The 12,687-nt window shown below is 45.6% G+C and overlaps 1 protein-coding gene across 1 annotated transcript in view; it reads right to left on the bottom strand.

Annotated features, from left to right (window-relative positions):
- Positions 1 to 1,138: 1,138 nt before the first annotated feature.
- LOC133128915 (collagen alpha-5(IV) chain-like) overlaps positions 1,139 to 12,687 on the bottom strand; it is a 35,225-nt gene continuing 23,676 nt past the window's right edge. The window contains exons 33-48 of the mRNA XM_061242723.1: positions 12,365 to 12,504; positions 11,857 to 11,983; positions 11,674 to 11,754; positions 10,771 to 10,869; positions 10,449 to 10,496; positions 10,191 to 10,373; positions 9,689 to 9,819; positions 9,442 to 9,514; positions 9,034 to 9,108; positions 8,585 to 8,710; positions 7,661 to 7,756; positions 6,183 to 6,395; positions 5,312 to 5,489; positions 3,975 to 4,089; positions 3,306 to 3,478; positions 1,139 to 2,658 (exon numbers count right to left, since the gene is read on the bottom strand). Of these exons, the coding sequence (XP_061098707.1) occupies positions 2,577 to 2,658; positions 3,306 to 3,478; positions 3,975 to 4,089; positions 5,312 to 5,489; positions 6,183 to 6,395; positions 7,661 to 7,756; positions 8,585 to 8,710; positions 9,034 to 9,108; positions 9,442 to 9,514; positions 9,689 to 9,819; positions 10,191 to 10,373; positions 10,449 to 10,496; positions 10,771 to 10,869; positions 11,674 to 11,754; positions 11,857 to 11,983; positions 12,365 to 12,504 (1,940 nt within the window). The 3' untranslated portion in view covers positions 1,139 to 2,576. The remainder of the gene's footprint in view (positions 2,659 to 3,305; positions 3,479 to 3,974; positions 4,090 to 5,311; positions 5,490 to 6,182; positions 6,396 to 7,660; positions 7,757 to 8,584; positions 8,711 to 9,033; positions 9,109 to 9,441; positions 9,515 to 9,688; positions 9,820 to 10,190; positions 10,374 to 10,448; positions 10,497 to 10,770; positions 10,870 to 11,673; positions 11,755 to 11,856; positions 11,984 to 12,364; positions 12,505 to 12,687) is intronic.

The raw sequence follows: 12,687 nt of genomic DNA, 5'->3' as shown, positions 1-12,687 counted from the left end.
ACAGAAAAACAACAACGAACAAAAACTTCATATAGACATGCTCAGGTGAGTTCAGTTTTAAAGTACAGATCAGCATACTACTGTTCAACATTACATTTACATCTAGACATTTAGACACTCGTATCGAGACAAACTTACAGAGCTTACATTTTAAGTGCATTTATAAGTTGCATATTTACTGAATACATGTAGGTTAAGTACCTTAAGTATAATGAGAACCTCAGTGCTACATATTACAGTAGGCTAGCCTTTACACTGTACAGCCACTGCCTTTTGCTGCTCCTGACTATAATAGTAAGATGTCTAATTAAATAAGGGAAAGCGGATATTAGTTGTTAGAATTAATTTAAGCTACTTACAGCATGAAACACATGAGATATTTCATAATCATTCAGATATTTCCAATCATTTGCATGAAATGGCTACAATTTATATGAATATAATTCTGGAAAAAAACAAGCTATCCTGAAACTGATAAAACTTTTCGGTTTGGACCAGACAGGTTTATGCCAGACCTCAATTCAGTTCAACATATATATATATATATATATATATATATATATATATATAGTGCTTTTTACACTCTAAAAATGATTCTAATAGGAACCCTGTGATTCCATAGAAGAACCCTATCTAGTTAAAGGGTTCTTTGTTGGGCAAAATGGTTCTTTGGGAGCTTTTCAGACAAATAACCATTCCATAAAGAACAAAAAAAAAGGTTCCTCTATGGAGACAAGACGAATAACCCTTTTTTCTAAGAGTGTACGGAGAACTGAAGCTGCTTTACAGAGAAACAGAAGGACAATTGGACAGAAACAAGGCCTGAACCAAAAAGTGAGTTAAAAAAACCTCCCCAATGTGGCAAAAAATGCTATGTAAAGGCAATACTGAGGCATCTATCACAGCAAATGTGTTGAAATAAAACATGACAAAGACCTCGGAATCCCTGCACATTTCAGTTCCATTTCACCCTGTGAAGATGCACTTTCTCACTGAGAAATAAAAGTCAAGAGGCAAGAGTCAAAATGTCTCTTTAATTTAAAGTTTAGTGGCAAAATTAATTAACAAATTCAGTCATTTAATTAAAAATAAGGAAATGGTTTTCCTCTAAACTGAAACTTCTGATGAAACGGCTGGAATTAATTGAATTCTTCTTTGTATTTCAGGACTGGCAGAATGATCTCAGAGAACACAGAAAACGTTTTATATTAAGCTAACATTTACAGATAGCATTCTGGCACAGTTAATAGCCTACAGTATACGTGAATTTCAAGTAAGCACTGTATAGCTGCTAAGGCTCACATTGTTTAACAAGTAATAACTCAGATAATTATGTAAGTTTGCTGTGATGGTTTATGTGGACTGATTTATGGTTATGGTTTGACTGTGTGGTTGTTGTTATGTAACAATGGGCCATTACAGAGTATTTTCCGTACAAACAATAAAGAAATTACTGAGGTGTCATCCTATCTGGAAAATAGTATTTTCTATTTTTGAAGTGTCCAAGGTATATAAATAGTATACTATTTACAAAGTATACTATAGTAAACATTAGTATACCTGAAAATTAATTTATGTTCATATAATTATGCTTAGGGTATGCCTAAGTGTAGGCCTACTACTTTTTCCATAAGAGTGTATTGGGATTTGTCCGCGTTGAAATAAAGTGTTATGGGGGAAAAATAACAGTCTGGACACTGTAGCGAAATAAATATTTGCTGTTCAATTACACCACATTATGCTCCAAGTTTTAATTTCACACTCAGCTGAACTGTGCGATTGAGCTGAGCGGCACTATTACTGGCAACATGGAGCCCCTCGTTCAGCTGTCTACTGCCACCTAGCGGACACAATTAAAATTAGTCTGGAGCGGCTGCCTGTTTCTACAGCATAGTTCGGGATTCTTCAAATACTACTGCGCAAGTGTGAGAGCAAAGTAATATGGTATGGCCATTACGTCTTTTATTTTGTCAATGTTAAGAGGAATATGAACATGCACATTAGCAAAGCATGTATCCCAGAGTAAGAGTGCTGATTTAAAATCAGTTTAGGTTTATGTCATAGTGGATAAATCTAAGACGCGAACAGAGGAAGTCTGATCCCAAATTAGCATCCTTAGCCTGACACGCTTACAATTGCGCGTCAGTAATGTATTACTTTGCATTCTCGATTATGAAGAATGCGTCCAGTGCCTGTTTTGCAGACCGTTGTGTGCAATTGAAATAAATTAAATCGATTTCAGGTACAGGCCAGCAGCCTGTTGAAAGTTTGATCAAGTTTGAAGTTAGGGTGTAAAGTCCACACGAAATGTTACGTTGTAACTAGCAAGTTTCTTTGTGACAGCGGTAACCATGGAGCCCACAACTCACGAGACAGGACAGTTTTTTCGAATCGTAATAGTAATGATAATATCTAGAAATTCTGTTGAGATTAGTGGCTGAAACTGAAATAATTACAGTTAGGATTCTTGATCCTGTAACAGAAGATACTAAATAAAACATGATCTTCGGAACACTGGAGTGGGGGAAGGGGTTGTTTTCCAGCGAGTCAGATTTGAACCCCTTTTTTTTTTTTTTTTACATCACTTTCATGCAGACCTGGCAGCGGCTAACAACGCTTTCCAGCCTTGGCCACTTCACCGTCTGCGGAACTGGTTTTCTGCAGGATGACAACACGAGAATATGCTTTTATTTAATACAGTAAATATGCTGATATGATTAAATACAGGACAGGACTAAAATAAACACACGATTCTACTGGACTGAAAATGGGGCTATATGTGTAGTGATATATTTCCACTGACCACAGTTTTCAAAAACACTTTCTACAATATTTACTTTAGACAAGTATAAGGTAAATGTGCTTATTCTGAGCAGCAATGTGAAGCAGTGGTCAGAGCAGCAGTGTGGAGCAGTGTTCAGATCAGCAGTCAATGTGAAGTAGTGGTCAGATCAGCAGTATGGAGCAGTGATCAACAGCAGTGTGGAGCAGTGGTCAGAGCAGCAATGTGGAGCAGTTGTCAGAGCAGCAGTGTGGAGCAGTGGTCAGAGCAGCAGTGTGGAGCAGTGGTCAGAGCAGCAGTGTGGAACAGTGTTCAGATCAGCAGTCAATGTTAAGTAGTGGTCAGAGCAGCAGTGTGGAGCAGTGTTCAGATCAGCAGTTAATGTGGAGCAGTGGTCAGATCAGCAGTATGGAGCAGTGATCAACAGCAGTGTGGAGCAGTGGTCAGAGCAGCAGTGTGGAGCAGTTGTCAGATCAGCACTTCTCTACTGTAAGTTCCATTGCTCAGAGGCTGAGGGACAGACCCGAACATGTTGTTGGGGTCGAGGGAGGCCAGCCAGTAGCTGTACGAGTCAGGGTAGTAGTTGCAGTTGCCATCCCCGTGGCACTCGATGAAGGGAACCTGCCGGAAGGTCTCCAGACAGGACCCGGGAGAGGCCAGCGGCTGCCCCGAGCCCTCTGCCCCAGCTGCTGTTTGCTGTGGGAGAAAGAGAGAGAGGGAGAGGGGGAAGTGAAGGAGAGAGGAGGGAAGAGAGAGGGGGAGAGAACAGAGGCAGGGGGGAGAAAGATAGAGAGAGAAGGAGAAGGTGGGGGAGGGAGTGAGGGGAGAAAGAAGGAGAGAGGGCAGAAGAGAGAGAGGAGGAGAACAGAGGGAGAGAGATCGAGGGAGAGAAAAAGAGAGAGAGAAAGCAAAAGACAGAAATAATGAATACTTTGCTCACCCATGCTTATATTATGAACAATGGGCATCTTATATATAGCGTCAAACTGTAGGCCTAGACATGACTTGTTTCTGTGAATTGTAATGCAAAATGACTTTTTAAACGTGTCACTGCTGTAGTTGTCATAGTCAGTGCTTGCTTGGTGTTGACTGGCAGAGAACGTGATTAAAAAAAACAGTGCGCTTCAGCACCAGACTGCCGTGAGTGGATGTGTTATGTTTGTCATAAGAGGCGTGTGGTGATTTGAGTTACCATGGCGAAAGAGAACCCGGTCCAGACAGAACCCCAGCCCTGGGGACAGACCGGGGTCTCACTGGTTTGGCTGTGAACGGCGATGGTGTTCCTGCTGGTCTCACAAACCGAACACCTGGAAGAGAGGGAGGACATCTCAGCCTCCTCTCGCCTGTTTGCAGTGTCCCTGCTGCACTGAGGTCCGGAAGTATTTGGACAGTGAAACTATTTGAAACAGTTTTTAAAGCTTTAATTTGAGGGTATGTACGGCACTTCCTAATCGAGTGTACTGTGTAGGAATTACAGAATTAAATCTGTAGCCTAGTGGTTAAGGTACATGGTCCGTGGTCCGTACACGGTCCGTGGTTCGGTCCCCGCTGTAGCCACAATAAGATCCGCACAGCCGTTGGGCCCTTGAGCAAGGCCCTTAACCCTGCATTGCCCCAGGGGAGGATCGTCTCCTGCTTAGTCTGATCAACTGTACGTTGCTCTGGATGAAAGCGTCTGCCAAAATGCCATCCATCCATCCATTGTCTGAACCTGCTTATCCTCAACAGGGTCGCAGGAGCCTATCCCAGCATGCATTGGGTGAAAGGCAGGAATACACCCTGGACAGGTCGCCAGTCCATCGCAGGGCACACACACCATTCACTCACACACTCATACCTATGGGCAATTTAGACTGTCCAATCAGCCTAACCTGGATGTCTTTGGACTGTGGGAGGAAACCGGAGTACCCGGAGGAAACCCACGCAGACACGGGGAGAACATGCAAACTCCGCACAGAGAGGCCCCGGCCGACGGGGATTCGAACCCAGGACCTCCTTGCTGTGAGGCGGCAGTGCTACGCACTGCACCATCCGTGCCGCCTGCCAAAATGCCATTAATGTAAAAATCGTAGGCATTTATATAGCAATGGATGCATCTCATTCACCCATTCATACACACACTCACACACCAACAGCGATTAGCTGCCATGCAAGGTACCAACTATCTCATCAGGAGCATTTGGTGGGAGGGGAGCATCTTGCAAGGGTGCGGTCGAACCGACAACCCTCCAACTGCTAGACAACTGCTCTTACCGCTTGAGCCAATGTTACACCAGAGAGGTTCAGTCAGGTCATGGAGTTTTGCATAGAAATGGTAACTGACAATGAGACTGGTCAGTGTTCACAGTAACTGATCATTGAAAGGTACATCGCTCATGCTAACAGACCGAGTGGGAATTTAATTTCCGTTAATTCTGGGATGTAACTGAAATTCAATAAATGAACTAAATTATTTGAATATCACTTCCGGAATCGACTGGACTGACACGGAGATGACCCCCAGACCCTTAGCCGTAACCGCCACTTCACCTGCTGATGAACTTGGGCATCTCTGTAGCCGGAATCAGCCCCATGCCTTCGGGCATCTCCGCAGCGGTGGACAGCCAATAGGAGTCGTCGTTGCGGGACGAGTACCAACAGGTGCCATTGATGCCACAGAACAGAAAGGGCATGGTGCTGAAGTGACGCAAGCAGCTGCCCAGAGTTCCTGAGAGACACCGTGAGGTCATCAAACAGGGACAGAGAAAATGTAGCCATTGGCACACAGATGCGTGTTTGTCAGTGCAGACCACAGTGTGTGCTGGTTGTTGTTTTCGCCTTAATATCAGCAACCAGCAAACCCTGTGGCCCACCAGGACTAGGAATGAAGATCACTGGTATATGTACGTGTGTGTGTGTCATCTGTGTATGTGGCAGAGAGAGAGAGTGTGTATGTGTGGGTGTGTGTGTGTGTGTGAGAGAGTGTGTGTGTGTGTATGTATAAGAGAGTGTGTGTGCGTGTGTGTGTATGTATAAGAGAGTGTGCGTGTGTGTGTGGGGGGGGGCTATGTGTGAGAGTGTGTGTGCGTGTGTGTGTATGTGTGTGTGAGAGAGAGTGTGTGTATGTGTGTATGTGTGAGAGTGTGTGTGTATGTGTGTGTGTGAGAGTGTGTGTGTGTGTGTGTGTGTGTGAGAGAGAGAGAGTGTGTGTGTGTGTATGTGTGTGTGTAAGAGAGAGAGAGTGTGTGTGTGTGTGTGTGCGTGTATGTGTGTGTGAGAGAGAGTGTGTATGTGTGAGAGTGTGTGTGTGTGTGCGTGTGTGTGTATGTGTGTGTGAGAGAGAGTGTGTGTATGTGTGTGTGAGAGAGAGAGTGTGTGTGTGTGTATGTGTGTGTGTAAGAGAGAGAGAGAGTGTGTGTACCCAGGTCCTGGCCGTGGCCCCTGTCGTTGGCCTTGATGTACAGCAGGGAGTATCCAGAGTAGATCTTGGTGCTGCCTGCGGGGCAGGGGGGGTCCTTGGTGGTCTGGCTGTGTCTCGTGATCAGGAAGCTCTCCACATGCACAGCCGGGACCACCCCCCCCGGGAGACCCCGGAGGCCTCTCCGTCCTGAGAGGCCCGCGTACCCCGGCTCCCCTGGAGGGGTGACAAGCACCAGGGCTCAGGTCTATTTCAACAGTCAGCTCCAGAGCCGCACTGAAATTCAGTGTGCAGAATGTGGACAATACACACACACGCACACTCTCACACATGCACACAATCTCTCACACATACACACGCACACACTCACATACACACACATACACACTCTCACACATAGACACACACACGCACTCTCACACATACACACACATACACACTCTCTCACATACACACACACGCACACTCTCACACATGCACACAATTTCACACATACACAAACACACACACATACACACACACTCACATATACGCACACACTCACATACACACACATACACACTCTCTCACATAGACACACACACGCACTCTCTCACATACACACACACACTCAGATATACACACTCTCACATATATACATACACACACACTCTCACATATACACACATATACACACTCTCACACATACACACACACACACACACACTCACATACGCACACACATACACTCTCTCACACAGACGCACACTCTCACACATACACACACACACTCTCACATACACACACACACTCTCTCACATATACACATACACACACACACTCTCACATATACACACATATACACACTCACACACACACTCTCTCACATATACACACACACACACATATACACATATACACACTCACACACATTCTCTCACACAGACGTACACTCTCACACATATACACACACACTCTCACATATACACACACATACACACTCTCACACATACACACACACACCCTCACATATACACACATGCACACACTCTCAGAATTAAAGTGACAGTGGACGTACTGTACATTTTTGTTCTTCAAGGATGAAGGATTTCCCAAATGTACTCTGAAAGTACAGTAATGTTCTCTTTGGGTACAATGAGTATGTTTACCAATCACAAAGGGTACAAATTAATGATATATTGCTGTCTAGGGGTACAATTGTATCTACCTATCAGGTACCATCACAGTGACAAGCATTTGTGCCTTTTTAGACACTTTTCATACCTATTGCTGAGAGTGCGCATGCACAAACACACACGCGCGCGCGCACACACACACACAAAAGCAGGCTCAGTCTCTCACCACAAACACAGAGAAGGACCGTTAATTCCTCCATCGTACTGTAGACTCACACTCACACTCACTCATACTGTAGACTCAGAGTCGCTTGTTAACTCTCTCCCTGTCACACAGGAGAGATACACTCCTGCGGCCTTTCCCACCTGGGAGTCCTGAGCGGCCCTTCTCTCCTTTCTGTCCCGGAAAACCCTGGTGCCCCGGGCGGCCGCGTCTGGAGACGCCTTTGGGCCCAGGAACCCCTGTCAGAGCGGGGGGCAGAGTCACACACATCACCTAGACCAGGGGTGGGCAATTCCGGTCCTGGAGGGCCAGTGTGTATGCAGGTTTTTCTTTCCACCAATTACTCTGGCTAAATGAACTAATTGGCTGCATGCACTGGTTTACTCAAAGATTAGATCACAGGAAAACGGGGGACACAAGAAATGTACTGTAGCTAAAATGTCAGATGGCATAAAAGGCTAATTATGTAATTAAGGCCAGATGTTGGTATGAAATCCAGAAATGAATACGACCCTCTTTGCCCACCGAGACTGTCCCTAAAGAAGCAGGACACACACTTTAATGCAGGCAGCAGCAGTGCCACGCTGGAAATGTGTTTTATTTTACACAACAGAGCAGAATAGTCAGCCATGAATCAAACTTCACAGAGTGACTTCAAGTACTGAATAAAATGTTGGCCTCAGTTAAACTCTATTAAAATGTAATAAACACAGATGCCTTTAGAGGGTTGGCATATAAACTTTACTTGTGTGCCTGCAGTCCTGTGCTCATAACGCAGGTGGAGTAGTGATTTAGGGGGAGCAGTGGTTTTATTGATCAGCCTGTTTCAGCAGCACATATACAGAGTTTTGTAGTGGAAACTATGGTGTTTGCGTACAGAGCTGTGAAAGGTAAATTGATTTAGCCCAGCATGTGTGCAATTCATTGTTATAAGAGTGTGAGCTCTGAAGAAAATTTTGTGTGTGTGTGTGTGTGTGTGTGTGCTTGTATGCATTTGTGGGCGTAGGTATGCATGCGCATGTGTGTTTGTGTGTGTCAGTGTGTGTCAGTGTGTGTATCCACTCTACCTTGAGGGCCTTGTTTTCCTGGGGGACCTGTGGGGCCAGGAGTCCCTGGAAATCCTGGGTTTCCAACTGGCCCTCGATCGCCTGGGGCCAGAACAACTTCCCCGTTGAATGCATATCCTTTTGGGCCTGTAGCACAAGAAACACACACTGCAGTACTCTGTCTCTACACAAGAAACACACACTGCAGTACTCTGTCACTACACAAGAAACACACACTACAGTACTCTGTCACTACACAAGAAACACACACTACAGTACTCTGTCACTACACAAGAAACATATACTGCAATCATAACAAACCTTGTCATCAAATTTCAAGTTGAAAAAAGATAATTTAGGTGGTTTTCTCTGCTGTTATACATAGTGCTGGGTCATGTTTGACCCTTAAGACAACACAAGGGTTAAATCGCGCTACTCTAGGTCACATGGTGGCCGGCAGCCTTCCCTACCTGGTGGCCCTGGGGGGCCTTTCGCTCCGGGGGGGCCCTTGGAGCCAGGATGTGAACTGGGATCCCCTCTCTCACCTACAGCAGGGCAGAGAAGTAGAGGAGCACTCTGTGTGTGTTCATTTGCATACATTACCCACAGTGTGGTAAAACTGCTATTTATGCACGACATAAACTGAGATTATGCACTCTGAGAAATAAAGGTGCAAAATGTGTCTAAAAAGGTACAAATACTTGCTCGGGCGGTAAAAAGGTACTCCTCGCCAGCAACACATAATTTGTATATAATGTGTACCCAAAGACTGCTTAATCTGTGTCTGTGAAACCTTTATAAATGTTTTAATATAACATTACATGGATAAACCAATGAGGGCATTGCTGGAAGTTAGGGCAATGCTATAGTTTCATTACCGAATTGTCCTGGGTGTCCAGTGGGCCCCATTTCACCTTTAATCCCAGGCAATCCGGGACCTCCCTGTTGTCCCTGTGGTGCAAACAGGTGCATTAGCAAATACAATCTGTGTATTCCAGAATATCAGCCATGTTTTCCAGAACCCTGTCTTCATAATCCTGAGCATTATCAATGCATTCCCGAATATAAACCATGTGTTCTGGAACATCAACTGTGTGCTGCAAGGCAACTGCCCTCAAGACTCACCGGTGGACCAGGCTCCCCAGGGTCACCTCTGTAACCATTTAGACCCCCTGGACCAGGTGGACCAACATCCCCCTTATCACCAATATAGCCTTGTCCTGGATACCCTGGAGGGCCTGGAGGTCCTTGTAGTCCTACAGAAGAATTGTAGTTTAACAGTGAATTGCACACTGGTACAGAGAGACAGGTAGGCTGTGACAAGTTGCTCATCATTAACAAACAGATGTGGAAAAGCAAACAGACAGGTACAGACACAGACTATTAGAGACAGACACGTGAAGGTCAAAGACAAATACAGACATACAGAGTCACAGATACACACATGTAGAGTCATAGACAGAGTCATAGACAAAGTCACAGACACAGACAGCGTCACAGACTCACACATATAGAGTCGCAGACAGACAGGTTGCGTCATAGATATAGTCACAGACGCAGAGTCAGAAACGCATGCAGGTAGAGTCACAGACTGACACAGTCACAGACACAGAGGATGCCTCCTCACCGGGAGCTCCGGGACAGCCGTCAGGACCGGGCACCCCTTTTGGGCCAGAAGAACAGGTTGTGTTTTCTCCAGGGTTACCACGGGGACCAGGATGTCCCCTCTGACCTGGGTATCCCTTGTCCCCGGGTGGTCCTGGGGGCCCCAGTGCATCACGGCCAGGATGTCCGGGTTCACCTTTCTGACCTGGGGAGGAAGTGCCCACTCAGAAAGGAAGTCTGTGGATGAGTGACAGTAACTACAGAAGGAACAAAGACTCACCTATATGGCCTTTCGGTCCCTGAACACCTGGATTCCCAAGTGGTGCACCTGCAGACAGAACAGCCATTCCTGACCTCATTGCGCATAGTTACACCTGATTCACTGGACAGCTGTGCTTCACACAGCTTGTGTGAGGGTGTCTGTGTGGACAACAGTCTCAACATTCAATTTAGTTTCATTTATATGGCAGTTTTTACAGACACTGTCATATATACTGTATGTAACATGTCAGAGGAAAATGGGAAAATAGGAAATTGGGAAAGACCAGTGCAGAGTGCCCTATCCCATATTCCCACTCAGGGCATATGCTGCCCTTCCTCACCTGGTTCTCCCTTCTGCCCTGGGGGACCCGGAATGCTGTCATGGCCCTGGTTCCCTCTAGGTCCGGGTGTCCCCGGAATGCCGGAAGTCCCCGGAATACCTGTGAGACAAGGCCCAGTCATGTGCAGCCACACGCATTTAAAACAAAGTTAAAGTCACACACAGAGGCAACAAATCAATCAGTGTAACACAATGCTATACACAGCTGAGGACATTTTGATGTAGTCCTAAATTCAATTGAATACAGTTATGCAGTCCGGTACAATATGAAGTCACAGCTACATAAAGACATACACAACAAAATGTATTTTAACAAAACAGAGTCACATAATTTTATACACAGCCAAAAATATTTAATAATGAACACACATTAATAGTCATCAAATGGTCAAGTTCGAAAATCAGGTCATCTTCAAAAAACGTTCTGCAGAGCCAGAACATGTTTGAACACAAATTACACTTGAACACATTGTCACACACAAGTTGGGAAGAAATACAGAAGTCCCAAAAAAGTTATGCAGAAAAACCGTAATGCAGTGATGTAGTTAAAACTTGCTGTGTGGGACACAGCCCAGCTGTAAAATCTAGCTATGCCAGCTTGACCAGCTTGAAAATTGAGCTGGTCAAGTTGGTCATAAGCTGGTCAGGATAGGTATGAGCTGGTCAACCAGCATGGCCAAGCCGGTCATAAAGCTGGTCAAGCTGTATTTGAGCTGTTTCAAAACATAGTCAAGCTGGGAGCAGGTCTGAACTGGTCAACCTGCTAAACCATGTCAAGTTGGGAGCTGACTAGACCTGGACAACCAGCTACAAACTGTTTCAAAACCTTGCTTGAGCTGTTTTCTTCAGCAGGAAGGAGCACAGAGTCAAACGTTTGGGACTGATCGGGACTCGGACAACAGACCTGGAGGGCCATGTGGCCCTGGAAGTCCTGGTAGACCGTTGGATCCATTATCCCCAATCTGTCCGGGGAGGCCCCGGGGTCCTGCAATGGGATGGAGCAAACAGAGAGAGAGGGAGAAGATGATCCATATCAATCCAAAAAAAGAGAAAATAAATGAAAGAGGGAGACAGAGAGGAGCTGAACCTGGTTCTCCAGAGGGTCCTTTGTCTCCTTTGGCTCCAGGACTTCCATCGGGGCCAGGAAGCCCTGGTTTCCCCAGAACCCCCTTTTCACCCTTCACACCATATAAACCTGGATATCCAAGCTCTCCCTTTGCATTAGAGATTGAGAGAGACAGAGAGGGGGTTTGAGTTTTTAACCTACTTTACTTATTGTCACACTACAAAAGACCATCACAGCTCATTTAATATATATTTGGGTGGTAAAGCCGAATACAGATACAAAAGAGACTGACATATGCTTTTATAACCCTCGGGTGTTAATGACTCTCATCAGTCTCTATTATGTAGCTGTATTGGGCTTCACCACCCCCGTGGAATTGCCCAAAACTAGAAACAAGGGACAGTGTGAGAGAGAGAGAGAGAGAGAGAGAGAGAGAGAGAGAGAGAGAGAGAGAGAGGCTCCCAGCAGTGATGTTTCAGGTCCCAGGTTAACCCTGTTAATATCAAATTGTCCTGGTTGGTGGTGGTACCTTTGGGCCTGGAGGCCCTGCTGGGCCAGGTCTGCTGATACCGAGCTCTCCTTTCCCTCCTTTGGGTCCCCGTATACCAGGTGCCCCAGATGGTCCTCTCCCCCCAGGAACACCTGTGGCTCCTTTCACTCCTTTTAACCCTGGGTGAAAAATCCCACCATCATCTCTGATACAGTTTGTCTAAGCCACCACATGACCTGCCCCCTTACACCCCATTCACGCAACCGCAAGCAATTTGGTCAACCTTCTGCTGGATTTCCAGTCATACTGTATGTGTGTATGTAAAAATACTCTCAATTACTAAGAAACAAAGAGAACTGTAA

Source organism: Conger conger, chromosome 5 (assembly GCF_963514075.1).
Source record: "Conger conger chromosome 5, fConCon1.1, whole genome shotgun sequence".
Classification (NCBI taxonomy): domain Eukaryota; kingdom Metazoa; phylum Chordata; class Actinopteri; order Anguilliformes; family Congridae; genus Conger; species Conger conger.
The sequence above is the reverse complement of the archived record's forward strand: the minus strand, read 5'-3'. Positions and strand labels throughout refer to the sequence as shown.